This window comes from Sorex araneus, chromosome 1 (assembly GCF_027595985.1).
Source record: "Sorex araneus isolate mSorAra2 chromosome 1, mSorAra2.pri, whole genome shotgun sequence".
In the NCBI taxonomy this organism is placed as follows: domain Eukaryota; kingdom Metazoa; phylum Chordata; class Mammalia; order Eulipotyphla; family Soricidae; genus Sorex; species Sorex araneus.
The window spans coordinates 446299641-446326313 of record NC_073302.1 but is presented as its reverse complement, the minus strand read 5'-3'; the positions used below and the strand labels follow the sequence as shown (position 1 = coordinate 446326313).

The following is a 26673-nucleotide window of genomic DNA, read 5'->3' as shown; positions in this document are numbered from 1 at the left end:
TACCATTCTTTCACACACATCTTTAATAACAATAAATCTTTATAATTGTACAGTTTCTTGTATAAATCGATATGCAAGGGATTTTAATAACAGGATGATCTAAATTGACTGTTAAAAAAAAAACTAAGAAAAAGTCGAGGACTTCTTTGTGGAAATGGGTACATTCAGTTGCTTTGAAATTGATGCAATATTGTTGGGAACTCATTGACCGTGCTGAGAGTTGACCCCGGGTTGCTGCGTTTACTTAGCTCGGACAGAGGTCGGGTTGAGACGGACATGCCTTTGCCCGTAAATTCAGATCAGTTCCTCCAGAAAACGTAGCTGAGTCGTGCCCACGCGGGTGTTTTAAAGGAGAACACTGAAAGCGCTGTGACTGTTGAAGGGAAAGTTTCCGCAGAGCTCTTTAAAGACGTTTGCAGTGACTCTGCCCTGTGCCCGCAGGGAGAGCACGGACGGGCAGCCGGGGCTCGGTCAGTGACCGCTTGAAGGCGGGTCTTGTCACAGGGACCTGAGCTCACCAATGAGCATCCCCACCTGTGCGTGCTGAGGGGTCCCCAGCGACCCGGGGGCCAGTGTCCTCCACGGGCCAGTCAGGGTTAGGGTTAAGCAGGGCCAACCCGGGGGTATGACCGCTGCTCCAGTGGATCAGCGGACGGCCACGATGTGGACACACTTCTCAGACCACATCCGGCCACTAAGGGACACACAGGACTGCCCGGAGAGGGGGGTGGCCATCTGTCGTCTCCCCCCACAACCGAGGGCAGGATGGAGGGTCCTCTGCTCTCACCTAGGCCCGACCTGGGAGCAGGACCCCTGGGGTAATGTCTTCTGGGGCGTCTGAGTCTGCTCACACACCCCCTGGGCTCTGTCCACAGTGCTCAGGGTGAGCACAGTAACTCAGACAGGAAGCAGATACCGCTGGAGGGTTTCTGACCCCAGAACCAGATGTGGGGGCTGAGTCTGCTCCCCTCACCCCAGCAAGACCTGGGCAAGTACTCAGTTTTGGGGGACCCAGTTCCTACTTAACCTTTGACTCGGTGGGACGTGAGGTGTTGGGGGTTGGGAGTGTGTGTGTCCTGACCTGCCCTGATCCTGGGCGGCCCCGGGCTGGCCCACACGCCACAGGCCTGGCTCCCCACCACCTGCCACGCCCAAAGGCCCCCAGAACTCCTCAAGACCCCAAATGTGTCCCCCCAGGCAGGGGCAGGCAGGACAGAAACTGGACGTTGAGGTCCACGGCGCCTTCCTGGTCCCTGGGGCACCTCCCCCTCCTGCTGTGGCTTTAGGGGCAAAGGACTCGCCCAGTGTCGCCTGCTCCGAGGGGTCTGATCCCACAGCTCCCTGGCCGGGTGCGGTCCGGCCAGGGTCAGTGTCGAGGTCACCGGGCCTGGTCCGGAGGATGAGCAGCTGGGAGGCAGGCTCGAGGGCGGGGAGGAGCCTGGGGCCAGGCAGGAGGGGCCGGCGGGGGCGTGGCGGAGGTGGGCCCCCCACTGGGTGAGTGGGAAGAGGCTGACTCGCCTGCTGGAGCGGCGCAAGAAGGAGAGACCCAAAGGCTCCGAGAGGTGAGGGGGTGCCGGGGGCTGCCTCAGTTTACACATCTGTGACTCCCGGAGGTTCTCCCCTCTGGGGCCCCAGCATGGACTGCGGCAGGGGTCAGGGGGAGGAGGGTTGGTTGGGGTGTGGAGGACCCAGGGGGAAAAAAAAATGTCAAGGTTGTGCGGGAGGCTGTGCCTGAGAAGGGGGGGTCAGGGAGGGGGATGCAGCCGACCCCCACTTCTGGGTGCAGACGGACGGGGAGGGCGGCGGGCGGCCCCAGCACCCGGAGGGTTAAGCATCCTGGGGTCCCACCCCGCCGGGCCCCTCCTGTGTTTACTTGGCCCCCAAATGCTCAGCCTCCGCTGCCGGCCCCTCCCCCTGGGGCCGCAGGGGGCGGGGCTGGGGGAGGGCCAGGGCCAGGGCCTGGGAGCCAGCGGACTTGGGGTGCCAGGAGAGGCGGAGGCCGGAGTGGGGCTCTGGGGGGTGGACAGGAGGGGTCAGTGATGCAGAGGAAGCAGAGGTGCCAGAAAAGGCGGGAGGGTGGACACCAGCTGGCCCCGCTGTGGGTGGTGGCCGGCCAGAGCGCAGCCCTGCGGAGGGCCCCCCCGGGTTCCAGGCCCTGTGGAACGGGCCCCTCCGCCCCCACCTGTGCACAGGACCCAGGCGGCAGGAAGAGCTGGTCGCGCCGCCCCGCGGACGGTGACCGGCGCCCAGGCTGACCATGTGGCAGCAGCTGCTCGCGCTCGCCGTGTGTCTGGCCGCTGCCGGCTGGGCCCAGGCCGGGCTCCCCGAGGCCCAGCGCCGCGGCCTGCAGGTGGCCCTGGAGGAGTTCCACAAGCACCCGCCCGTGCAGTGGGCCTTCCGTGAGACGGGCGTGAGCAACGCCAGCGACACGGTGAGGGGCCGTTGGCTCGCTGTGGGGAGGACGCGGGTCCTGCACGTGCTCCGGCCGCTCAGCCGGCCCTGGGCCCTCGCCCATCTGTCCGCAGACCTTCCCTGCTGGGACTTTCGTGAGGCTGGAGTTTAAGCTGCAGCAAACCAACTGCCGGAAGAAGGACTGGAGATCAGCGGAGTGCAAAGTCAAGCCCAACGGGGTGAGTGGAGGCACGTGTGTGCATGTACACGCGTGTGGTTGTATGCATGTGCATGCATGCTGTGTTGCATTACATGGATGCATGTTTACACACGTGCATGCATTTCTGTATGTGTGCGTGCCATGTACATACATGCTGTCTGGGTACATGTACATGTGTGCATGTATGTACATGCGGTGCTATCTGGGTGTATGTACATGTGTGCATGTTGTGAGCAGGTGGCAGAGGCAGAAACAGGTGCTTCCATGATCATGAGGTGGTGGGCTGGTCACAGACAGGCAGGAGGGGTATGGGGGCTCCCACGCCCTGTGTCCTTCGTGGGTTCCTCACCCCAGACTGGGAGTCCAGTTCTCAGCCCTGACATGGGGGCTGAGCCCAAACGGGGTCCATCCCACCCCAGGCCTGGAGAATCCTGTCTTCACAGGGTGGCCCATTCCTAACGGGCCTGACTGTGGTCCCCGGGCTCTGGGGGTGCTGGGGGGCGCGGGCTGGCTTCACGGCCTCTTTCCTGGCCTCCTCTGCCAGCAGAAGTGGGAGGCGTGACCAGGCCTTTGTGTTCAGTCTGTTCTTAGAAGAAAAGGCAAACTAAGGTCACTGTGACGACATGGGCTCTGGTGGATGTCAGGCGGGGTGAACTCTCGGGGAATGTTTTGCATGCACACACACAACACCCCATGGTTTGAGGGCCAGAAACAGCTCAGTAACAGAGCACGCGCGCGCACGCACACACACACACACACACACACACCATGGTTTTTTGAGGGCCAGAAACAGCTCAGTAACAGAGCATGCACGCACACACACGCGCGCGAGCGCGCGCGCGCACACACACACACACACACACCATGGTTTGAGGGCCAGAAACAGCTCAATAACAGCATGCACGCGCACACACGCGCACACACACACACACACACACACACACACACACACAACACCCCATGGCTTGAGGGCCAGAGACGGCTCAGTAACAGAGCACACACCTCGCAGCCCATCCCCAGGGCTCCAGGACCGCCCCGCACCCCCAACACTGCCGGGGTGGCCCCTGTACAAGCGCAGCATCTGTCCTGTTGGGAGCCCAGGCTGTGCCCCGCCCAGGCTGTGCGCTGAGCCCGAGACAGCCCGTCCTGCTCGAGTCCCACCCTCCGGCCTCCCCCCCTCAGCCTGCACCCCTCTCCACAGAGGAAGCGGAAATGCCTGGCCTGCGTCAAGCTGGACCCGGAGGGGAAGGTCCTGGCCCGCATGGTGTACTGCCCCGTCCAGACACAGGCCCAGCGGGTGAGTGGGCAGCTGCGTGCAGGACGGCCCAGGCTGGGTCTGGGCAGGCTGGGTGGGAGGTGGGAGCACTTGGAGGGCGTAGGGACCCCCACCCTGCCTCCTCTGGGCCAGGGGCCGTGCTCCGGGGGCTGGGCTTCCTGGGGGCGCCCTGTGTGCCTGAGCTCTGGCCCGGCAGGAGCCCCAGGAGCGGCTGGAGGCGCAGTGCAGCAAGGTGGAGCGCACGGGCGAGGACCCCCACAGCTTCTACTTCCCCGGACAGTTCGCCTTCTTCAAGGCCCAGCCCCCACACTGAGCCCGTGGTAGGTCAGCACAGTGGGCGGTCACCAAGGCCTTGCACCCAGCACTGAGTCTCAGGCTGGCTGGGGGGGGGGGGGGGCGAGGGCTCGCACCCAGACTGAGTCCTGGGTTCTTTGTCTCCAGCCTCGCGCCCACCTGCAGGACAGCTGCCCAGGAAGCTGGCGGGCAGCTCGGCGCCCTCCCTGTCCCCAAGAGCCTCCGCTAATAAAGCCTGCTCCCCTCCAGCCGGGCCGTGCCTCCCTCCCTCCCTCCCTCCCTCCAGGGCACAGCTGGTGCAGCTGGCCTCTGTCCCGCCGCCCCCACTGCTACACGGGAACCAGTCCCCAGTGCTGCCCGAGAGAGTCCAGCAGGCAGGGCTCAGGCGCCTGTGGGCCCCTTCCTGCAGGGGCGGGCGCACCCACGGAGAAACGACAGGGAGGGATGGGGCAGCGGGAGGGTTTAATGGGGACACGTACAGGGAAGTCGGGGACACGGACAGTGCGGCGGGGAGGGGCAAAGCAGCCGGCTGGACAGAGGGGCCCCGTCCACTCCCAGGCCGGCTGGTAGGGGGCGCCCTGCCTTTCACCCCGGCCGAGCCATAGGATGGGTCAGCCCCGTGCAGGGCCTCGAGGGTGGGGGACACGGAGGCTCTTCCAGGACTGAGGACCCTGGTGATGTGTGTGTGTGCGTGTGTGTGTGCGTGTGTGTGTCTGTGGGGTGCCTCAAGTGTGTGCACGTGGGGTCGCTCGTGGGGCACGCACGGAGAAGCGAGGGGCGCGGGCGGCGTTCAGAAGACGAAGGACGCGGGGGCGTCCTCGGGGCTGCGCGCCCGCTGGGCCTGCCCCAGGAGGTCCTGGGCCTGGCGGTCCAGGTCGTGGCACTCGCGCAGGGCGTGGCGGAACTGGCGGCACGCCTCCTCCAGGATGGAGCCGCTGCGGGCCGGCCGGGCCTCCCAGTAGCCGGGCTCCACCCAGGGCTGGGCGGCGGCGGGGGCCGGGCCGGGCCCGGGGCCCAGGGAGCGGTCCAGGTCGCGGCACAGCTGGTAGAAGTCGCTGCCGCGGCCCGTCACGCGCTGCCCGTCGAGGACCCTGAGGCGCGGCAGCAGCTCGCGCACGGCGGCCCCGTAGGCCGGGCTGGCGCACAGCGGGTTGCTGAGCCGCGCCAGCGGGTCCCGCAGCCGCAGGTCCTGGAGGCCGGGCAGCCCGGCCAGGCACTGCAGCTGCCCCGGCGCGGCCAGCAGGTTGCCGGCCACGTTGAGCCGGCGCAGGCTCTCGCAGGCGGCCAGCGGCTCCAGCGCGGTGAGCAGGTTGTTGGCCACGTTGAGCACGGCCAGCTGGCGCAGCGCGGCGAGCGGGCCCAGCTGCGTGAGCGCGTTGCCCGACAGGTCGAGCCACTCGAGGCCCAGACACTCGCCCAGGCAGCCCAGCTCGGCCAGGCCCAGCCCGCGCAGCTGCAGCAGCAGGATGGAGTCCAGCGCGAACTCGCCCGAGCGCCCCTTCAGCAGCTCCGGGGTCACCCGCACCCGGGCCCCCTCTCCCGCCTTCTCCCCGGGGGTCTCCATGGCCCAGGCGGGCCCCCCGCGGCTGTCTCCGACACCTGCCGTCCGGGCCTGAGGGGAGAGGGGACAGTGAGTGACCTGGGAGCTGCAGGGACCCCGGCTCCGAGGGGGGAGGACCCACTCTCCACACCCGCACCGGGACTGGGCTCCCCCGCCACGCACAGCAGTTCCCCGCGCGGTTCCCCGCTGCACGGCCATGCCCAGGCGGGGCCTGCTCCCTCACTGCTGTGGTCAGGAGGGCTGGGTGAGCTCTGGGGTTCGGGGGAGCACCCCTGGCAGGCCCGGGGCCCCACACCGGGTGCCAGCATGTGTGCGAGGCAAGGGGCCCGCCCCCTGGGGTGAGTGCTCGCAGTGCTCCCGGAGGGCACCAGCCAGCACCCAGCCTCCACGGGGCACAGGCCTGGGGCTCAGGCCTCAGTTGTCCAAGGTGAAGGGAGCCCCGGGGATGGGCCACGGGGGGCCACGGAGAACACGTGGCAGCCAGACCAGTCCCCAGGCCCCCCTGGGCCTCAGAACACCAAGACCTGAGCGGGGAGGCGCCCCCAGGCAGGGCGCACCCCTGCCCACCGCACCACTGTATGGGACCCCTGCGTAGAAACGACAAAAGCAAAAGAAGGGGAGGTGGAGTCAAACCCGGGGGCCAGGGGGGCAGGCTGGCCTTTGCGGCGGCTCCAGGGCTGAGGAAGGCAGCGTCCAGGCTGCAGCGAGAACAGGGGCCAGGCCAGGCCGCCAGGCGAGGGTCAGGGTCCATGCGGAGCAGAGCACGGCGGCACCTGGGGGCACCCACACCCTGCAGCGGCTGCCCGGCCTGGGGGGGGGCGAGTGCCCAGAGGCCCGTGGCTGCTCCACCTGCTGTGTGCCACCAGCCCCCACCCAGCCTCCCGGCCACACCCCACCAGGGACCGGGGCCCCCCACCAGCCGGCTCGGCTCCTTCAGAGGTGGGCAGCTCCCCCCGTCCTGGATGCTCGGGGCATAGTGACGGGGGGGAGACCAAGGGCCCCTGCTCCGGGCACGGGGACAGGGCGGGGGACACTGGCACAAGAAACCTGCCACCAAGGCAGCAGCAGGACACAGGGACCCCGAGAGCGTCCCAGGGGAGTGGGGGCGGGGAGAGGCAGGGTTGCCCAGGCGGCTACAAAGGCTCCTTGTGCCGGTTGCCCGTGGCCACGAGCACTGAGGCTCTAAGGGAAGCAGAGGCCCCTCCAAGGGGCTGACACAGAACCAGGGGCCCCGCAGGCGGCCCTCGGGCTCCGGTCCCGGGAACGGGAGAACAGGAACCCCACAGGGCAGCGCGGCCAAGGCAGCCCAGACCCAAGAACAGACCAGTGCCCGAGGCAGTGAGGAAGGGCCGGTCTGGACGCTGAGGCCACCGCTCAGCTGGAACATCCGAGCCGCCTGCAGGGGCCGGGAAGGACACTGGTGTCCCCCGCACACCCGCACTGCAGAGCTCTGAGCACAGCCGGGCCCCGCACCCCCGAACACTTAGCCGAGCACTAAACTTTTATATAGGGAGCCCTATTTTCAAAAAAATCCCTGAGAGGGGGCCGGAGTGACAGCTCAGCGGGGAGGGCATTTGCCGTGCACGCGGCCGACCCAGGTTCGATTCCCAGCATCCCATATGGTCCCCCGAGCACCGCCAGGAGTAATTCCTGAGTGCAGAGCCAGGAGTAACCCCTGAGCATCGCCGGGTGTGACCCAAAAAGAAAAAAAAAATGTAAAAAAATCCCTGAGAGAATGAATGAAGGGGCTGGAAAGCTCATGGAGCGGGGAGGGTGCTTGCACTCAGTCGGCCGACCGGGTTCAGTCCCTGGCCCCACATACGGTTCCCCACACAGGATCAGGAGTGAGCCCTGAGCACCACCAGGTGTGGCCCCAACATGGGGTGGGTGGAGTGACAGTAGAGGGTACCGGGTCTGCCTTGCACACGGCCAAGCTGGGCTTGATACCAGGCGTCCCGGAGGGTTCCCTGAGCACCACCAGGAGGAACTGCTGAGCACAGAGCCAGGAGTAGCCCCTGGGCATGGCCTGGTGCGGCCAAACACACACACACACACACACACACACACACACACACAAGGAGTGGAAACACAGCCAGGATGCCCTGGAGTTCCTGCTGAGCAGAGCCAGGAGTAGCCCCTGGGCATGGCCAGGTGTGGACACACACAACACACACACATACACACACACACACACACACACACACGGCCTTTGGGGACAGGCCTCTGTCAGTGACGCACCCTCCACACACTGGCTGGACCCACAGTGCTCAGGGTGTGCTGAGGGAAAGGGGCGCTGGGCTGGGGCCAGGGAAGCCGAGGAGGGTCTGAGGCTGCCCAGGGGGAGCCACAGTGCACAGGAGGGGGAAGGAGGGACGGTCTAGGGCCCAGTGGCCTGTCAGGCGGAGGCGGGGGCTGCGGTACGAGAGAAGCAGAGGGGAGGGGACACGCCCATGCCGTCCCTGCCCAGAGTGATTCTGGTGGGGCCACGTCACTGCCAGCGCAAACCGCACATATGAAACTAAGACCCAGCACCCGAGTGGGTTACAGGGCGACTGAGATCCAGCACTCAGGCGGGTTACAAGGTGACTAGGACCCAGCACCCACCAGGGTTACAAGGTGATTGAGACCCAGCACCCAGGCGGGTTAGACTGAGAGACCAGCACCCAGCGGGGTTACAGGGTGAGACCAAGGGCGCTTGGCCCTGGCCCCGTGGCATGAGGTTGGGCCCGTATTTTCTTTTTGGGTCACACCCGGCGGTGCTCAGGGGTCACTCCTGGCTCTGCACTCAGGAATTACCCCTGGCGGTGCTCAGGGGACCATATGGGATGCTGGGATTCGAACCCGGGTCGGCCGCGTGCAAGGCCAACGCCCTCCCCGCTGTGCTATCGCTCCAGCCCCCGGGCCCGTATTTGTGGAGGCACCTGTGCCCCCGCTAGCTGAACCCGCTTCTCCCCGAGAACACCGGCCCCGCCCCCGGGGCTGACAGCCCACGGCCCACAGCCCCTGCCAGTGGCCCGGGGTCGCGCCCTGCTCTCCGGACAGCCCAGCTTCCTCCCCTGCTCGGCCCCTCCCGCACACTCCGCACACTCCTGCCTCTCCGCGGGGCTGTGGGGTGACGGGGGCAGCAAGGGCCACGGTCAGGAGCACAGCCCCCCGGGTGCAGGCCACTCCCACCGCCCCCACCGGGAAACCAGCCTGGGGCGAGGAGCGGAGCACACTTGTGACTCTCACTGCCGCGGAGGCGCTCGCGCCGGGCATGAAGGGGCAGAGGGGCAGGGGCGGGTGTGCCTAGGATTCACTACCCAGCGCATCCGAGAGGGCAGCAGGGCAGGGCGGGCCGCGGCTCCGGCTCAGCAGCCGACACCCGCCAAGCGCCAACACAGCCTTGGCAAAGCGTTATTCAGGGCGAGGCGACGGGAGTAGCTCTGGAGTCGGTGAGAGGGTCTGACGAGGGAGGGAGGGAGAGGGTCTGAGGGGGGAGGGCTGGGGGTGAGGGTCTGAGGAGGGAGGGAGGGAGAGGGTCTGAGGAGGGAGGGCTGGGGGTGAGGGTCTGAGGAGGGAGGGAGGGAGAGGGTCTGAGGAGGGAGGGCTGGGGGTGAGGGTCTGAGGAGGGAGGGGGTGAGAGGGTCTGAGGAGGGAGGGCTGGGGGTGAGGGTCTGAGGAGGGACAGAGGGAGAGGGTCTGAGGAGGGAGTGAGAGGGTCTGAGGAGGGGGTGAGAGGGTCTGAGGAGGGAGTGAGAGGGTCTGAGGAGGGAGTGAGAGGGTCTGAGGAGGGGGTGAGAGGGTCTGAGGAGGGAGTGGGAGGGTCTGAGGAGGGGGTGAGAGGGTCTGAGGAGGGAGGGGGTGAGGGTCTGAGGAGGGAGGGCTGGGGGTGAGAGGGTCTGAGGAGGGAGGGGGTGAGAGGGTCTGAGGAGGGAGGGCTGGGGGTGAGGGTCTGAGGAGGGAGGGAGAGGGTCTGAGGAGGGAGTGAGAGGGTCTGAGGAGGGAGGGAGAGGGTCTGAGGAGGGAGGGAGAGGGTCTGAGGAGGGAGGGAGAGGGTCTGAGGAGGGGGTGAGAGGGTCTGAGGAGGGAGTGAGAGGGTCTGAGGAGGGAGGGGGTGAGGGTCTGAGGAGGGAGGGCTGGGGGTGAGAGGGTCTGAGGAGGGAGGGCTGGGTGAGAGGGTCTGAGGAGGGAGGGAGTGAGGGGGTGAGAGGGTCTGAGGAGGGAGGGCTGGGGGTGAGGGTCTGAGGAGGGAGGGCTGGGGGTGAGAGGGTCTGAGGAGGGAGGGGGTGAGAGGGTCCGAGGAGGGCGCGCTTGGCCGACAGCCCGAGTCCCCGAGTCCCCGTCCCCGTCGGGCACGCAGGCGCCTCCCGGCCCCGCCCCGGCCTCTCTTTCCCGCTTCCTCAGACTCGGGGATCTCTGAAACGGGCTCGTGGCTCAAAGTGACGGGCCCCACGTCACGACGGTCCCCGGGCGGCTCCGGGGCCCGCGTGCAGCCCGCGGGTGTCCCCAGGGGCGGCGATCGGGACGGGCGCGGCAGCCAGAGGCCGCGGGGGGCACCGCGGCTGCCCGGCCCCTCGTCCACACCCCACGGACCCGGCGGCGCGTGCAGCTGGGCGGGGGCCGGCCACGTCCGTGAAGGGCCCGCACGGCCCTCCCCGGCTTACCTAGGGCCGAGCCCGGGGCAACCTCCGGCTTCCGGGGCGCGCAGGGGCCACTTCCGGGAAGGTCAGCGCGGCGCCTCCTCCGCCTCCAACCTGCGCCTCCATCTAGTGCGCAGGCGCGCGCCCGCCGACTTCCGCCCGGTAACCCAGTGCGCATGCGCCGACCGGGCCGGAAGTGCCGGATGGGACCGCCTCCCCGGCCGGAAGTGGCGCTCCTCCCGGCTCCAGGGACCGCCCCTCAGCGCTGTGGCTTGGTGCCACGGCGTTGCCCTGTGCAACGCTGTGCGCCCCTGTCTTGTCAAGCCGGAAATGTATTCTCTAAGCCTGAAGGAGCGAGGCAGGCCAGGCCAGTCTGGGACTTGCTTGGATGATGTGCTTTCCGCTTTGATTGGACCAGGACAGAACTTTACAAATACCTTAATTCTGATACGGACCCCAGCTCCCCGACTGCAAGGATCTGGCCAGTGGTGACAGAGCAGTGTCACCGCCTCCTCACCCAGTTTCTCACTCGCCCCCGAATAAAGTGTTTTATATGCACATCCAGTGTTTTATATGCATATGATGCATGACCCCGTCTGGCCATTGTGTGTGCACGTGCACAGTCACACTCGTGAATATGTATAACGTCCCCCTGGAAAACTCATGAACATGCATAGGCAGGTAGCAAGGCCCTAGCTTCCCTTTGCATGAGACCAGGCCCACCCTTACCCTTTCTGAAGCTTGATCTACAGTCCAGGCTGGCCAGACTCAATTCCCAGTCTTTGCGTTGCTGTCTTGACGCTAAAGCCTGTCATTAGACACAGCTGTTCTGTACTCCCAGGCGTTGCAGAAGCCACTCTCCGTGGTTTAACCCCCTGCTGTCCAGGGATGCCCTGGGGAGAGTCAAGAGTGGCTGGACTGAGTCCGTCTTGCTGAACTTCTGACCTTTAAGAGCTATGTGCTGACTGGCCCAAACTGGCCCTCCACTTACACAGACTTCTCTCTGAGCTGCACACATTTTTTCCTCTCTCTCCCTACTAACCAAGGCCAATTTGGCTAACGGCCAGTGCACTTAAGGCCCTGTAATCTATAACCAATCCTCATTCTTGGTAAACAGTTTTGCAATCCTAGCTTCCCCCCTCCCATCTACGTTTCTTCAAAATGTCCTTGCACAGATCCCACTGGAACACAACTGGGGCTGCCACTCAAATCTGCGCTGTCTGACTTGCAAACCTATGAGACTCTTCCCAGCTAGAGGCGCCCCACAGCACTGTTGTGTCATTGTGTCTTCTCCACGGACAGTGCATGAAGAATGTGCGGCAGCTGGAAGCCAGCTGGTGAGAGTGGAGTTGTTCTAAGTCCAGGAAAATGCAAGCTGACACGGACAGGCACGCTCAGTTCTCTCCCCAAAGAACAGAGCTAGCAATGGCGTGGCTGACCGGACTTCGACCCCCACCCCCCATATGATCCCCCAGCTCGGCCAAGTGTGATCCCTGATCAGAGGGAGATCAGAGCCAGGACTAAGCCCTGAGCACCCCCAGATGTGCTACACACACACACACACACACACACACACACACACAAGCTAGTGCTGGGTTGTGCAATCGTTTTCATTTGCTCCTTGGTTATAAGTGGTACGAAGCATTTTTCGTGTTTAAACATCATTGCTATTCTCGGGTGAGTTGCGTTTGTCCCCTGCTTACTTGTCCATGTGTGTTTCCTTTGGTTGGGCTCCCTGTGCGCTTTAGAATCAGGGTGGCTATCCTAGTGCCTTCTCATCCCCAAAGCACCAGGGCTTTGAGCAGATGCTCCATTTACATACAGCATGGGGGCACACGTCGCATGGGCATACTGGAGGGAGCAGTGTCGGGGTCCGTTACACGGCACTTATTTCCCCGTCCTGTCCCTCACTGTAAAGCAGGCAGGGTGTTGAACGTCTCCTCCACGCCGAGGGGCAGAGTTGGGCAGGTCAGGGGAGGAAGTACTAGGCAGGCCCCCAACTGATTTCCGGCACTGCCTCCCCAGCCTCCCCGTCCCCCATGACTGTACCTCAGCCTTTCTGGATGTTTGGGGTCATGCTTGGTTGTGCTCAAGGCTTACGCCTGACTCTCCACTCAGGGACCATATGGGCTGCTGGGGATTGGACCTGAGTCGTCCCCGTGCAAGGCAATGCCCTACCCCCCACTCTCTCTGGCCCCAAGGAGCACAGATTCTTTTTGGGGGGCAGGGGGGGATATCCTGTAGTGCTCAGGACTTATCCTGGCCCTGCACTCAGGGATCACTCCTGGTGGACCATATGAGATCACTCTGCCCTCTGGACTCACTTCCAGGGGACCATGTAGAATGCCAGGGATCGAATTTGTGTTGGCCGCCTTGTGCAAGGCAAATGCCCACCCCACGGTGCCATCGCTCAGGCCCAGGCAGAGATTCGTCAGTGACGCCCCGTGTGCACACAGGGAGACTCGTCCCTCCCATCCAGAAGGGCGGGAGGCGTGTCTGGCTGTCACCGCAGGAGCAGGATGGGGGCTCCCCGGGTCTCAGGGGTGAGGCAGAGGCCCTGGGCAGCGTCCTCCAATGCACAGGAATGTACCTCTTCTTTAAGCCCACCCGAGAACCGTCCTACCCAAACTGCCTAATACCAGGGGGGAAACATGTCCTACAGGGACCCCCGTGACTGGGGGACTGGGGAAGCTCGAGCAACTCCAGGACTCTGCACTTTCCCTCCCTCTCCTTCCTTTCCTCCCTCCATCCTTCCTTGCTTCCTTCCTTCCTTCCCTCCCCCCTCCTTCCCTCCCTATCTCCCTTTCTTCTTCCTTCCTCCCTCCCTTGTTCCCTCCCTTCCTTCCTTTCTTCCCTTCCTTCCCCTTTCTTCTTTCTTTCTTCGTTCTCTCTCTCTCCCTTTCTCTTTCTTTCCCACACCTAGTAATGCTCGGGCTTATTTCCGTTTCTCTTCTCCTGACAATGCTCAGGAAAGTACAGGTAGTGTTGAGGGTCAAACCCAGGTCAGCCGTGTGCATGATAAGCGCCTTCCCACCACCCTATCTCTCCAGCCCGGAATCTGTGTTCTGCCCTGAGAAAAGCCTCTTTGTGCTCCAGAGCCTGACCCCGGCCCTGGGTCAGAACCACCCAGAGGATCTGAGGGGACTCCCTGCGGGCCGAGCATCTGCTCAGTTTGGTCCCTGTACCCTATGGACATGGCTGGAGTGAGCACCCAGTTGGGAGTAGCCCCTGAGCACCACCAGGTGAGTCAAAGACAGACACTAAAGACCCAGCTAGCTGGGGCCCCTCTTAGTCGCGTCAGGCCGGCTGTGACCCAGATTTCTGCAGTCCCTGAGTGGCTGTGGGGGTCCCCGTGGAGAAGAGAGGCTCATCAGCCTAGACGGCATCCCTCTGCCTTCCCTCCGGGTTCCAAATGCAGAGAAACCGAGAGGCCTGGTCTCCCCAAGGCGCACGGGGGGCCACCAGAAGCCAGAGACACCCCCACGCCTTTGTCGCTAACGTCCTGCTGCTTGTCGGAGCACCCCGACTGTATGGTCAGCAGGACCCTCGGCGTGTGTGGACAGCCCAGCCGGCAGGGTCCTGGTCTGGGCCGAGGTGCCCGTTACCCGGGACCTAGAATCAGGATGCGTGAGCACCAGCCGTGGTCGGTGGACGGCGGGCCCGTGGAGCGGTTTCTTGGAGACCTGGGGGTGGGGGTCCCGGCTCCCACAAATGCCACACTCGGGCGCTGAGCTCGCCGCGCGCGTCAAAGGGTGTCCTCGCCGATGCGCGCGCCGGCACTGACCCCTGCTGGCCACCGCTGGGAGCGCAGTTCCCGCGGCCGCTCGCCCTGCGGGTCTGCTAGGCTGCCCCCGAGTGTCCAGCGGCGGCCCCTGGGCCACCGGCAAGGGCGTCTGCTCGCTCCCTGCCCGTCTCCGGGGACCTTCCGCTGCGGGCATCCTCTCTGGCAGCCTGTCGGAGGCTAGGCTGACAGCCACGTCTGTGCATCCCGCAGGGGCGGGAGGCTGGGCGCGCAGCGCAGGAGGATAAAGGACTTTGCACATAGCCAGGGGGAGGCGGGGAGACCCCACGCACCCGGCCGCCCGCCCCCCAGACTGTGGACTCGCCCTCTGCAAGAGCCCTGGGCTGTCCCCTAACGGGACCGTCTGTTGTGGCCAAGCCCGACCTGGAAAGGCCCAGGCCCTGACTGTGGGTTGTGGCCTGTCCACCTCCCTTTGAGATCAGTATTTCCCATCCCGGGCCCCACAGCGGTGCTCCTGGAGGGGACGGTGTCCCCCGAGCACTGAGTCCTGAGTACTGGGGGTGGGCGGGACGCAGCTGTGACACCAACCCCTAGCAATCCCATGACAACTGGTGACTCCTCCCCTTCCTGCCTGTGCCGGGCTGAGGGGCTCTCGCTGCCCGCTGCAGGGCCCTGGGCGCCCTTGAACTGGGGGCTCGCCCGCAGGGGCTGCAGTGTGCCTGGAACTCACCTGCGGCTCTGGGGGCTCCAAGGGCAGACCGGGGGTCACCCCGGTGAGGGGGCGGCGCGGGGTGAGCTCTCACTCAGGGTCACACGGTGCTCCCCGACCTTCTCCACACACTGGCTCTTCTCCCGGAGCCCCGGGGGCCACAGGATGGCAGCCCTGGGTAGGGCTCAGGGACACTGGCCCACTCTCCCACCTCCTGCCCCCGGGGTGGGCGGGAACTGGTGGCCCCCAAGCTCTGAGCTGAGCCCCTCAGCATCCCCACCCCATCCCAGGAGAAACGAGACCTCGGGGGCCCTCATTGTTTTATAACTCTCCAGGCCACCTCTGCCCGGGACCTCCTGCCCCCCATCTCCTAGGCGCCCCCAGCCTTGAAGTGGGGGGTTTGGCTCCTCCTCTCTGCCCCCCTCCCCAGGGCCTTGAAACAGCCACACCCCAGAGAGATCATTCTGGAAATCCAAAGGGGTTCTGACTTCCCACTGCCCCTTGGGCAATCCAGGGTCCCTCCCAACCTCCACGCCCTCAGGGGTGCCCCCATCTCTGCTCTCAGAGCCCCTTCCCCCTCCCCCCCTCCCCCCGGCCGGTTCAGGAATGAGGCAGATGCAGAGACGCTGGGAACCTGTTTATTGTGGGTCGGGGTCGCGAGAGGGATGGGCCCATCTCCCTCCTGCACCGGGCGACTCCGGGACAGGGGCCCAGGGCAGCTCTGTGCCCACACCCCACAGCCACAGCTGGGACCCCCCACCCCATCACCCGCCTTGGGTGGGACGGGGCAGCCGTCAGCAGATCTGGGCTCAGCACCCACCTGCCACCAAACAGCAATTCCCACTGGACAGGACAGCCTATCCCCCGTCCCCCAGGAGGGCCTCAGAGGGCAGGATGGTGGGGGGAGGCGGGGTGGGGGGTCCCATGGGAGACCCCACTCGGGGCCACGCCACAGGCCAAGTGCAGGACCAAGGGAGTCTGGGCAGGCGCATCACACCCCGCCCCACCCCAGAGTCCTGAAACGGGGAGGGGGCGGGGGACCGTCAGACAAGCATCGTCAGATGGGCAGGGAGAGCCTGGAGGCCGAGACCCTGGGCCCTGGGGCTCCCGGGAAGGTGTGGCCTTGAGCCGGCCTCCCTGGGCTCAGCAGCCCGCGCTCCCGCACCACAGGACTGGCCCCCTGCCCCCCACCTCCCGAGACACTCGGCACCAGAGGCCCTTGCGTGGGCAGTGAGGGGCCCCAGAACCCACCCCACGGTCCCCCAACCCCAGGGCAGGCTGTTCAGACTCCTGCATGCTCAGACGGGGGCTGGTAAGGGGGCTAGTCCACGGGGGCGGAACCCGTGTTCCAGAAGCTCCCTGAGCAGACCAGGACAGGTAAGCCTGGGGCCCCGCCTGCATTGGAGTGATGGGAGACCCAAGAAGCCGGGCCGGGCTGGGAAGGGCCTCGGCCCACTCACCCACTGCTCCCCCCCTGCTCAGGTGAGGAAGCCGAGGGGTGGGGTGCAGCTTCTGGGGGGGTCACATGACAGGCTTGGGCAGCACCAACAGTGACCCCTGACCCAGAGCCTCCAGGGAGACAGCTCAGGGGTAGACAGGACTGGGGGCCACACCTCCCCTGCCCCCGCCACGGCAAGGTGGTCTGGGGAAGGGGGAACCTGGGGGCAGGGGGGCGGGCAGGGGGCACAGAGAGGGGCTAGGACGAGCTGCAGGGGTGACCAGGACGTCAGGGACAGTAGAGGCCAGACCATCGGCGTGGGCACCTGAGAAACACAGCAGGGGAGAGGGTCAGTTCCTGGCTGTGGGGACCCTCTTCGCCGCCCCCTTCCCGGGGAGCCCCTGGGCCCTGCCTCTGCGCCCGGGGTGGCGTCTCCCACTGCTGCCCCCTCCCCACAGGGAGGGCTCTGCGCCCCACCACACTGCATGTGGGGCTCGGAGAAGACCTCACTTGCCCTCATGCCCAGCAAGTGCTGTTTAGGGGCCGTCTGAATCCCGAGGCTGGGGGTGGTCGAGCCTGCCCGCCCCCCCCCACCGTGGGCCCCCCCAATTACCTGGCGCCACGGTGCTCACTCCCACAGGAAGCGCACGTACCAGATGGTCTCGTTCTTTAGCTGCGGCCCAAACAGGGGGTTCAACTGAGCCAGGATGGTGATGAGCCAGCTGCGGAGTGAAGCCCCGTGAGCCACAGAGAGGCAGACACAGGCAGACAGACAGACAGACAGACAGACAGAGGCTCCTTCCGCTCTGCGACACCCGCCTCCCACCCCGTGATTTGCTGGGCAGGGTCCTGGGGCAGCTGGTCCGTGGGCTGGCCTTGGGGGGGATTGTGAGGGGCGTGGCTTTAGCTCTGCTTTCCTCTACTAGGGGATTATGAGACCCCGAGTTGGGGCAGGTCCCCGAGAGCCACCCGCTGTGCTGGTCTGAGGGGGCACCCAGGAATCACCCCCTTTAGAAGATGCAGGAACGACAGGGGCGTGAGGGCTGATGTGGGGAGGGCCCGTCTCTGGCCACAGCAGGGACCCACAGGCCTGGCCTCGGGCAGCGAGCTCTCCAAATCCGGCCACTGGCGGGGCAGTGGCTGGGCGGTCATTATGGCCGGGTTCCTCCCGGGGCAGCAGCCCAGACTCCGGAGAGACACGACTTCCGGTGTCTCCAGTGCCAGCCCTGGCAGGAGTCAGCCTGGCCTGGCAGGACAGGGCACCTTCCCCTGAGTCCCCAGGACCTTCCCGCCCGCCCCCAGTCAGCAGGCAGACAGCCCGGGCACCATGTGCTCTTCAGGCGTGTGTGTGTGTGTGTGTGTGTGTGTGTGTGCGCGCGCGCCTGTATGCTTTCATGTGTGTGCATGCGTGCCTGTGTACGTGTGTGTATGTGGGTGCATACACTGTGTGGGTGTTCGCTTATGTGTGTGTGTGCATGTGTGCCCGTGTGAGAGCTTCCCTGTGTGTGCCAGTGTGCATGCATGCCTGCTGCATGTATCTGTGTGTGAACATGCATGCCTGTGTGCGTGTGCGTGTGCATGCACGGCCTGCTTTCCCTTTCCGGGTGCTGGTCTGCTCCGTGGAGCAGTGCCCGCTCCTGCGTGCCCGTGTCCCCGGCCGTCCTCCCGTCTGCACCGAGGCCTCTGCATCCCTGCCCAGAAGAGCGAGCAACAGCAGGGCGGGGCGTTTAGAGAGAAGCTCCAACAACCGCCTGTCCTCTGGGGTCTGGCCGCTGAAGCTCGCCACGATGGTCACCGCGTTGTTCTTTCTACCAGCAGGACAGAGGGCTCGGTGAGACCAGAGGTGGGGCTCGAGGACTTACAACAGGTAGCAGCAGACAGCGGTGGCCACGAGCATGGTGATGATCACTCTGCAACAGAGGAGGGTCAGGCCGGGGGTCAGGCCAGGGGCCAGGCCAGGCCCACGGAGCCCGACCCCTGCAGAGCCTGGCCAGGGCCGCAGACAGCTCCAGGGGTCACCCCGCTTCCCGCCGGCCTGAACCCGTGGGCTGAATTCTACTCAGGGAAGGGGCTGCAAGAGGTCAATGACAACTGTCACCTCCTGCTGGGACTGGCCAAATTCCGCTCCGTGTCCTGCCCTGTCCCTCCCCTCTGTCACCCTACAATTCCTTCATCTCTGAGCAGGCTGTTGGGGAAAGACACACAGACCAAGCAACAGCTGTGCGGTGCCCAGCGGGGCCGGTCCCTGGAGTGGGAATTCCCAGGCCAGGAGAAGGTGAGCAGAGTGAGTTGGGGGGCGAGGGGGCTGGCTGCTCTCCGCTCGCAGGTAAAACCCCCCGGCCACAAACAGCACAGCCAGGCGAGCCAGCCTGGCTGGCCCCGAAGAGCAGGAGAAGGTCCCTGCGAGCACGGGGCCAGGGCCACCCGTGGGCGCACAGAGCTCAAAACCCCCTCTGCCGGCTAATCTAACGGCTGCTCAGCTCGGCCCGGTCAGGCCTGCGTGGAGAAATTCGTGTTCCTGGGGAGCAGCCCCCTAGCTGGGCGATCCAAAGCAGAAACGGGGGCTGGAGCAGGGCAGCGTTGTAGGGGGCCTTCCCAAACCCGCGCGACCGGCAAACACGGACCCAGCAGGGCGAGCCTCACAGCGGCGAGCTTCCCACCACCCCCACTCGCCTAGAAAGAAACAGAGGCCTGTCACTCGCTCAAGGTCACAGCTAGCGGCAGTGACCGATGCTGGGGCGCCCCCCGTTCACCCCCCTCTTCGGGCTTAACGCTGGTGATGCCGCGGCGCTTTCTCCCCGCGCGCCCCGACCCGTGACCTGCACCGAGGGTGGGCGCCCGGGAGCCGGGGTACGGGGATTCTAGGGGGGACCGAGCCGCGCGCCCCTTACCCGCGGTTGGGGCCTTTCGGGACGAACCAGGGCCCGGCGATGCCGATGAGGCCCCAGAACGTCGTGAAGATGATGACAGGGAGGGCGAAGGAGTGCGCCGTCATGGCCAAGCCGCGGGCTGCAGGGCCGGGGTGCTGCGGGGAAGGCCGGTCAGTGGGCGCCCAGCAACGCGCAGGTCTGAGCGGCGGATGCTCGGGAGGCACCGGGTACGCGCAGGTCTGAGCGGCGGATGCTCCGGAGGCACCGGGTACGCGCAGGTCTGAGCGGCGGATGCTCCGGGAGCGCCGGGCACGCGCAGGTCTGAGCGGCGGATGCTCCGGAGGCACCGGGTACGCGCAGGTCTGAGCGGCGGATGCTCCGGAGGCGCCGGGTACGCGCAGGTCTGAGCGGCGGATGCTCGGGAGGCACCGGGTACGCGCAGGTCTGAGCGGCGGATGCTCCGGAGGCGCCGGGTACGCGCAGGTCTGAGCGGCGGATGCTCCGGAGGCACCGGGTACGCGCAGGTCTGAGCGGCGGATGCTCCGGAGGCGCCGGGTACGCGCAGGTCTGAGCGGCGGATGCTCCGGGAGCGCCGGGCACGCGCACCTGCACCGAGCGGCGGATGCTCCCGGGCCGGGCGCGGGTCTGAGCCGCGGATGCTCCGGGAGGCACCGGGAACGCGCAGCTGCACCTGGCGGCGAATGCTCGGAGACACTGGGCACGCGCAGCTGCTCCCAATGCTCGGGGGCACTGGGCACGCGCAGCTGCTACCGGCGGCGAATGCTCGGGGGCACTGGGCACGCGCAGCTGCACCCCGCGGGCTGCTGATGCTCGGGGGCACTGGGCACGCGCAGCTGCTCCCAATGCTCGGGGGCACTGGGCACGCGCAGCTGCACCCCGCGGGCTGCTGATGCTCGGAGACACTGGGCACGCGCAGCTGCTCCCAATGCTCGGGGGCACTGGGCACGCGCAGCTGCTCCCAATGCTCGGGGGCACTGGGCACGCGCAGCTGCACCCCGCGGGCGCCTGATGCTCGGAGACACTGGGCACGCGCAGCTGCTCCCGGCGGCGAATGCTCGGGGGCACTGGGCACGCGCAGCTGCACCCCGGGGCGCCTGATGCTGGGGTTTCTCGTGTCCGGCTGTGGGCAAGGAGCATGCGCGGCAGGGCTGAGTGCGCAGGCGAGCGCCGGGCTGGCCGGAGGCGCGGGCGTGGGGTGCGGGTGGTTGGGGGCATGAGCCACAGTGAGCTCCCATCCGCCTCTCCAGGATTTACATTCGGGTCCGGAGGGTACAGAAGACAGAGGCCTGAGTGCGAATGCGAATAAACCGCTTCATTCTGGCCGCAAAGAGCTGACAGGCCCGTGTGGTGCGTTGACGCTCAGTTGTGCATCTTTGAAGCTGGAGGCGAGGTCCTCCTGGGGCCCGTCCCCCGAGTGCCCTTCACCCTTAGACACCCACACTAAGGGACACCGTTCTGGAAACAGACCCCTCGGAGCACCGCCTGGCCGGAGAGAAGCAGGGGCCGCAGCTCTGGAGGACCTCGACCAGGACCTGGTCAGTGAGTGACCCTGTGCCAGGCGCAGCCGCTGCTCCCGCGGGAGCCTCAGCGTGGCCCGCAACAATGGTCCACGGTGCCACCCGCAGTAGATCATCCGCTCTCCGCCATGGACACCCCGCGCTGTAGTGGACCATTTCTCTAAACATAATTTTAAACGACATGAAGTGTTTTCCCCGATTCTGGGCCTTGCCCAGGACAGCAAGAGCTTTCTGCCTCCGACCTGGTGGATCACAGAGACCCTCCTTGACCGTTCCTGTGATGCCCACCGCCAACAGGCAGAGCTCTGCCCTCTCCTGAGAATGTGCTCCACACAGTACATTTTTTTTTGTCTTGGTTTTGGGTTTTTGAACCACACCCAGCGATGCCCAGGGGTTACTCCTGGCTCTGCACTCAGGAGCAGTCATCCTGGTCGTGCTGGGGGACCATACAGGATGCCAGGGATCGAACCCAGTTGGCTGCATGCAAGGCAAACGCCCTGCCCACTGTACTAGTGACCCGGCCCACAGGCGGTGCTTTCTAGAGGCTAGACAGACAGGGCAGCCCCCGGACGTTGACTTGACACCACACACACACTTAGGCTGTAGATTCCTGTCTGAGGTGTGAGACTAGTGCTCTCTGCACCTGTGCACGAGGCTTTTATGAACCGTTCATTCCAAAGACACCTTGTGAAACGCTATTAAATGCCCAGAGATGCCCCGTGTTTAGCTGGGGCTGCAGCAGAGCCAAGCCAACCAACTGATAAATATGTGAGATTCCTAGTGTTGAGGACTGGCAAGGAAATAACCGGCTCACGAGAGTGATGGGAACAAGCCTTTGACCACCACCACCATTCTGCCAGTGACAGGTGAGAGACCCCGCACCCAATCCCATGGGCCAAGAATGTCTTTACTTAATAAGCATCCCAGTCACCCCAAACAAAGACCTGGTGGTCGCCCATGTCTGTGTCCTGGCTTGGAGCCCTTCAGAATGACCCTGTCCCTTCCACCGGTCACTAAGCATCCAAGTTCAAGGCCCCCAACACCGACGCCTTCTTTCCACTTGGGCAGGTGTTCTTCCCCTTGCAGGTGAGGAAACCAGGGCCCTCGGGAAGGCGAGCATCCCTCTCTGAGACAGTCTGTCCTGCGATCAGGATGCAGGCGTGGTATTGCCAGCCCCAAGGTTGGAAGGTGAGAGTTGGACTTGAAAAGGATAGCCAAGTTCCCCCTACACACACACCTCCCAAATGTTTGCCCCCTCTCTCCTCCAAACGGCCTGAAATGGAACAGAGTAGCGGGCAGTGACCCCAAATCACTCCTTCCAGTTGTAGTGGTGCAGAACCCTTCTTCCTCAACCATTTTCCTCCCCCAACCCCAAACTCACAGTCACTGTAAACTAAGGGGCGTGCAGAAGCCGGGGTACCTAGATCTCCCCCTAAACTACCCCACATGTGTCGAGCACCCCGGGGTCCCCGCCTGGGTGGTTCTTTGGGTCAAATGTGTTGTCTTGGACTAACTTCTGCAGGTTCTTTCCACTGGGGGAGGGCGGGGGGATAAGAGGAGCCGAATGTCCGGACACGGCTACTGTGTCCAAGCCGAGCTTGCGCTGGTCTCCGCGGACACCGCCTGGCCGCCTCACTGTCCCTCCAGGCTCGGTCTTCCACTCGGGGGCTCCAGCCCAAAGCCTGACGCCGACTCAAGATGCTCCGAGCCGCCCTCTAAGCCAGCAGCGGCGCGCGGAAGCGGAGCGCTCTATCCTCCCTGCACGGGGCGGGTCGCCCGGGGGAGAGTGACCCCCAGGCCTGTGTCCCCGGCTCCCTGGACTCCACTTTGCCCCCGCCTGCGGCAGCTCACCCGAGCCTGGCCCGAGCATGACCCCGCTCCCTCCTTGGAGTACCGGAGCGGGAGGCGGGAGGATACCAACCAGCGGGCGAGGAGAGATGCCGCGAGGACCAATGTCACACCGAGAAATTCACTTTACGGCAGCCGGCGGGCCCCCGCCGCGGGGCATCTTGGGAAATGTAGTCCGGCCTCGGCCCGACCCTCTCCAAGCTGCTATTGGCTCCCGGAATTCGAGGTCCTGATTGGAAGCTTTGGTTACTAGGTAACGTGCCCCCACGATGCTCTCCCACATCCCGCGGTCAAGGAAAAGCGCTCGGATTGGGCTATGACTTACTCTGTTCTTAGTTCCCTCACATATCTCAGAACGGTGCCAACCTTGAAGGTTCTCGACTTTATTTGAGCAAGGAGGGCGCTACATTATATTCTCTCGGAAAGCATCATTGGTAGCCTACATGTGCCTGGCATTGCGCAAGGCTAAAGAATGCACAAGTCGAATTAAACAAAAATCTTACCTTCGTTTTTTTTTTAATACATGTACCACGTAGCCAACACCTATCTCAGATATGGAAAATTCTCAGCAGTACATCACCAAGCTGTCCTGTGACCCTCTCAGAATGGACAGAGGGAAAACTACATAAAATAAAGATGTTCTCATTATAAAAGAAGAAGCTGCAGGGCCATTGGGAAGGAAGGCCTGGAGCGCTCTGGAATGAGAATAATGTTCTGAGCTGAGCTGTAGTGGCCCAGGGTGGTTTTTCTGTCACTGTCATCCCATTGCTCATCGATTTGTTTGAGCGGGCACCAGTAATGTCTCTCATTGTGAGACTTATTTGTTACTGTTTTTGGCATATCCAATACACCACGGGTAGCTTGCCAGGCACTGCCGTGTGGGCTCGATACTCACGGTAGCTTGCCGGGCTCTCCGAGAGGGGCAGAGGAATCGAACACGGGTTGGCCGCGTGAAAGGCGGATGCCCTACCGCTGTGCTATCGCTCCAGCCATGGTTTTTCTGTATAGTTATTAATTAGATTATGAACTTATCCATAATGATATATAACTGTACAATCATGTCACTCATGTGTATTTTGTGTGTGCTTTAAGTCTCAATTCTTAATCTATAACAGAAAAAAAAATGGAGCTGGGAAGATCGCTCAGTGATCAGACACATACTTTCCATGCACCAGACCTGGGTTTCCATACCCAGCACCATCTATACCCCCCCATCCCCAGCACCACTAGCCCTAGTGGTCCCAAGCATGGCAGGGCTTGAGGATGCTCTGAACCACTTGGCTCTATTGGTTAATGTCATGGGAGTGGGAGTGGCCTGTTGGGTCCCTTAAGTTTTGCTTAGGAGCCCCTCCACCAAAACCCCTAAAATAATAAAACACTTTTTGTTAATATGCATGGCCATACTGAGTGCACAATCTTTTTGTTATCACCTTTAAGGAGGTCCCTAGTGATAATTTTGTATTAGGTGTCCCATTTTCCTAGCCATGAATGTGCCATGATATCTGATCTAGCCAGCTACCAAATAGATAGGTTTTTTTTTGGGGGGGGGCACACGTGGCAATACTCAGAAATAATTATTGATGGGTTCAGAGGATGATATGGGATACTGGGCATCAAACCTAGGTTGGCTGTATATAAAACAAATGCCCTACCTGATGTACTGTCACTCCAGCCCCTGTATATTTTCTATTAAATTTAGGAAGTATAGACATTAAATGGGGCAAGGAATGTCATTGGGGTACTAAGAAGTCTTGAAATTTGAAACAGCCTAGTGGGCTGAAGCAATAGTACAGATGATAGGGCATTTGCCTTGCACACGGTCAACCCAAGTTCAATCCCCGGCATCCCATAAGGTCCCACCAAGCATCGCCAAGAGTATTTCCTGAGTGCAGAGCCAGGAGTAACCCCTGAGCATCACTGGGTCTGACCCAAAAAGCCAAAAACAGAATGGGGAAACTGAGGCTACAGATGGGGAAACTGAGGCTTTGGTTCAGGAACTGGCCACCTAGTTGCATCAATCATGACAATTCATAGAGGTTCCCGGGCGCAGGCCCACCTCCCCTCCCCTCTGCTCTGGACCCAGAGATACAGACTCCACACACACACCTGCTGCCAATCCTCTTGGGGCTATGCAGTGCCAGGGCAGGGAGTGGTGGGTGGGTGGGGGAGGAGAGGGCTTGTATTGCCTGGCCCTCATCACACGAGGGGCAGCCGGGCTCTGCACTCAGGAATTACTCCTGGCGGTGCTCAGGGGACCATATGGGATGCTGGGAATCGAACCCGGGTCGGCCGCGTGCAAGGCAAACGCCCTACCCGCTATGCTATTGCTCCAGCCCCTTGGCACATCAGCCTTTTGAGAAATTTTCTCCTAGAGGACAGCAAAGGGGGCGATGCCCTGGCAAACCCGGCAGAGTTACCAGGAGAGTTTCCAGTCTCAGAAAAAGTTGGGCTGGAGAGAAAGCAAACGGACGGAAGGGGAGAGACACCAGGGGCCCAGCGCAGAGGCGGGCTGCAGCAGGGCGGCCTCCCCTCACTCTTACCTACCACTCCACCCGCGTCCAGCAGGGCCAGCGAGAGCCAGGCATCAGTCCGGCCCTGGACACGCATGCGCTCTCTGAGTGCCCCAAGATGCGCAGACTGCCGGCGGGGGTGTAAGGATAAGCCTACAGGCTCAGCAAGGACGGAGACATCCACCCATTCTCACAAGCGTTTGGAGGAAAAACGAGCGAGAGCACTGAGAAAAGCGGGGTGGGGTGATACACTCCGGGTAGGATCTCTGAAGGGTCTGTGTGCTGGCCTCGCCCCTCTCTCGTCCCGTCCAGCCCCAGCTTCGCTTCCTCGCCCAGGCGGTGCCCAGCCCCTGGCCCTGTGGGTGGGGTCCCCAGAGCAAGCCGGGCCCCGGCCCCGCCCACATTCAGCCCAGGCCCCGCCCCACCCCACCCTGGCCTTGAAGACCCCCGGCTGGCAATGTGCCTTGCGGCCAACCCGACTGGGCAGCTACTGCTGTCTCCCTGCCCAGCAGGTGATGGTCCTAGGCAAGAGGGCGCCGCTGAGCCCGGGAGGGCCCCGAGGGATTTGGTCCAAACCAAAGATCTTCCCTCTCTGGCCTTTCCTGGGGCTAGAGCCCATCCTAGGCCCCGGGAGGCCGGGTCCTCTCCAAGCAGGGGGGCTCCCTAAGGAGGCCCTGACTGATGAGTGCCCATCAACTTGCAGCTTCTACCAAAACTTTTAAAATGCCGTGGGCATGGGCCAGAGCTGCAGGCACTGGCCTTGCACGTGGCCTTGGGGTTCCATCCCCGATGTCCCATACGGTCCCCCACCACTGCTGGGAGGGATCCCTGAGCACAGAGCCAGGAGTAACCCCTGAGCATTGCCAGGTGCGGCTCCAAAACCAAAAATAAAATAAAATAAAATAAAATGCCTTGGTTGTTGGGGTAAGAGAAAGTACAGTGGGGAAGACTTGCCTTCTAAGTGGCCAACCTGGGTTGGATCCCCAGCGTCACATACGGTCCCCGGATCCCAGCCAGGAGTGATTCCTGAGCTCAGAGCCAGGAGTACGCCCTGAGAACGGCCGATGTGATTCCAAAACCAAAAATACTACTGCTAATAATTTGCCAGCAATCAGCCAAGGCACAGCTTATTGTCCCCAAGGATTTCACAGTCTCATGAACCTAGGAGCCCAGCCCTGGGCACATGTCACATGCACACAGATGCTGACTCTAGGTGCCCAGCCCTGACACATGTCACACACACACATGCTGAATCTAGGCACCCAGCTGTGATACATGTCACATGCACACACATGCTGAATCTAGGTGCCCAGCCCTGATACATGTCACATGCACACACGTGCCGCATCTAGGTTGAGCAGTGTCGTGAGCACATACACAGCTGTCAGACTCCAGAGCTCGGTGTGTCACAGGTCAACGGGGACCAGCGGGGCTGCAGCCCCAGAGACCCACTGACACACCAGGCCTTGCACATCGCAAACTGCAGGGCAGCCTGGCAGCCGCTCACAGAAGCTTGTCCCACGAACACGTCTGTGTGTGTGGGTGTGCACGTGTGTGCATGAGGGTGGCCTGGGCCTGAGCTGGGGAAGCCACTGAACTTCCCTGCAGGGGTGGGGCCACGGAGGCCCCCGGAGCCCCGCCAGGCTGCTCTGTG

At 63.6% G+C, this 26673-nt stretch overlaps 3 protein-coding genes and 1 long non-coding RNA gene across 5 annotated transcripts; 2 read left to right on the top strand and 2 right to left on the bottom strand.

Moving 5' to 3' along the window:
* Nucleotides 1–4429, top strand: RARRES2 (retinoic acid receptor responder 2). Of its 2 annotated transcripts, XM_055139052.1 has the most exons (6): nucleotides 1–1562; nucleotides 2193–2431; nucleotides 2526–2630; nucleotides 3813–3908; nucleotides 4084–4207; nucleotides 4329–4429. In XM_055139052.1, the coding sequence occupies exons 2-5, from the start codon at nucleotides 2258–2260 to the stop codon at nucleotides 4198–4200; spliced, it is 492 nt and encodes a 163-aa protein (XP_054995027.1). In that variant the 5' UTR covers nucleotides 1–1562; nucleotides 2193–2257; the 3' UTR covers nucleotides 4201–4207; nucleotides 4329–4429. The 2 variants fall into 2 exon arrangements, with proteins under 2 accessions (XP_054995027.1, XP_054995019.1); XM_055139044.1 differs by having other exon boundaries at nucleotides 1–2431.
* Nucleotides 4430–4626: 197 nt separating this feature from the next.
* LRRC61 (leucine rich repeat containing 61) lies at nucleotides 4627–10522 on the bottom strand. Its single transcript, XM_055139032.1, has 2 exons — nucleotides 10389–10522; nucleotides 4627–5793 (listed from the first exon to the last, which is right to left on the bottom strand). The coding sequence occupies exon 2, from the start codon at nucleotides 5743–5745 to the stop codon at nucleotides 4972–4974; it is 774 nt and encodes a 257-aa protein (XP_054995007.1). The 5' UTR covers nucleotides 5746–5793; nucleotides 10389–10522; the 3' UTR covers nucleotides 4627–4971.
* A 4915-nt stretch (nucleotides 10523–15437) lies between these two features.
* Nucleotides 15438–19877, bottom strand: ATP6V0E2 (ATPase H+ transporting V0 subunit e2). The gene is made up of 4 exons (XM_004608197.2): nucleotides 19145–19877; nucleotides 18116–18163; nucleotides 16867–16975; nucleotides 15438–16578 (listed from the first exon to the last, which is right to left on the bottom strand). Exons 1-3 carry the CDS (start codon nucleotides 19246–19248, stop codon nucleotides 16882–16884), a joined length of 246 nt encoding a protein of 81 aa, XP_004608254.1. The 5' UTR covers nucleotides 19249–19877; the 3' UTR covers nucleotides 15438–16578; nucleotides 16867–16881.
* A 317-nt stretch (nucleotides 19878–20194) lies between these two features.
* LOC129404882 (uncharacterized) lies at nucleotides 20195–23902 on the top strand. Its single transcript, XR_008630226.1, has 2 exons — nucleotides 20195–21527; nucleotides 21730–23902. It is a non-coding gene; the product is annotated as an uncharacterized LOC129404882 (long non-coding RNA).
* The last annotated feature ends 2771 nt before the right edge of the window (nucleotides 23903–26673 follow it).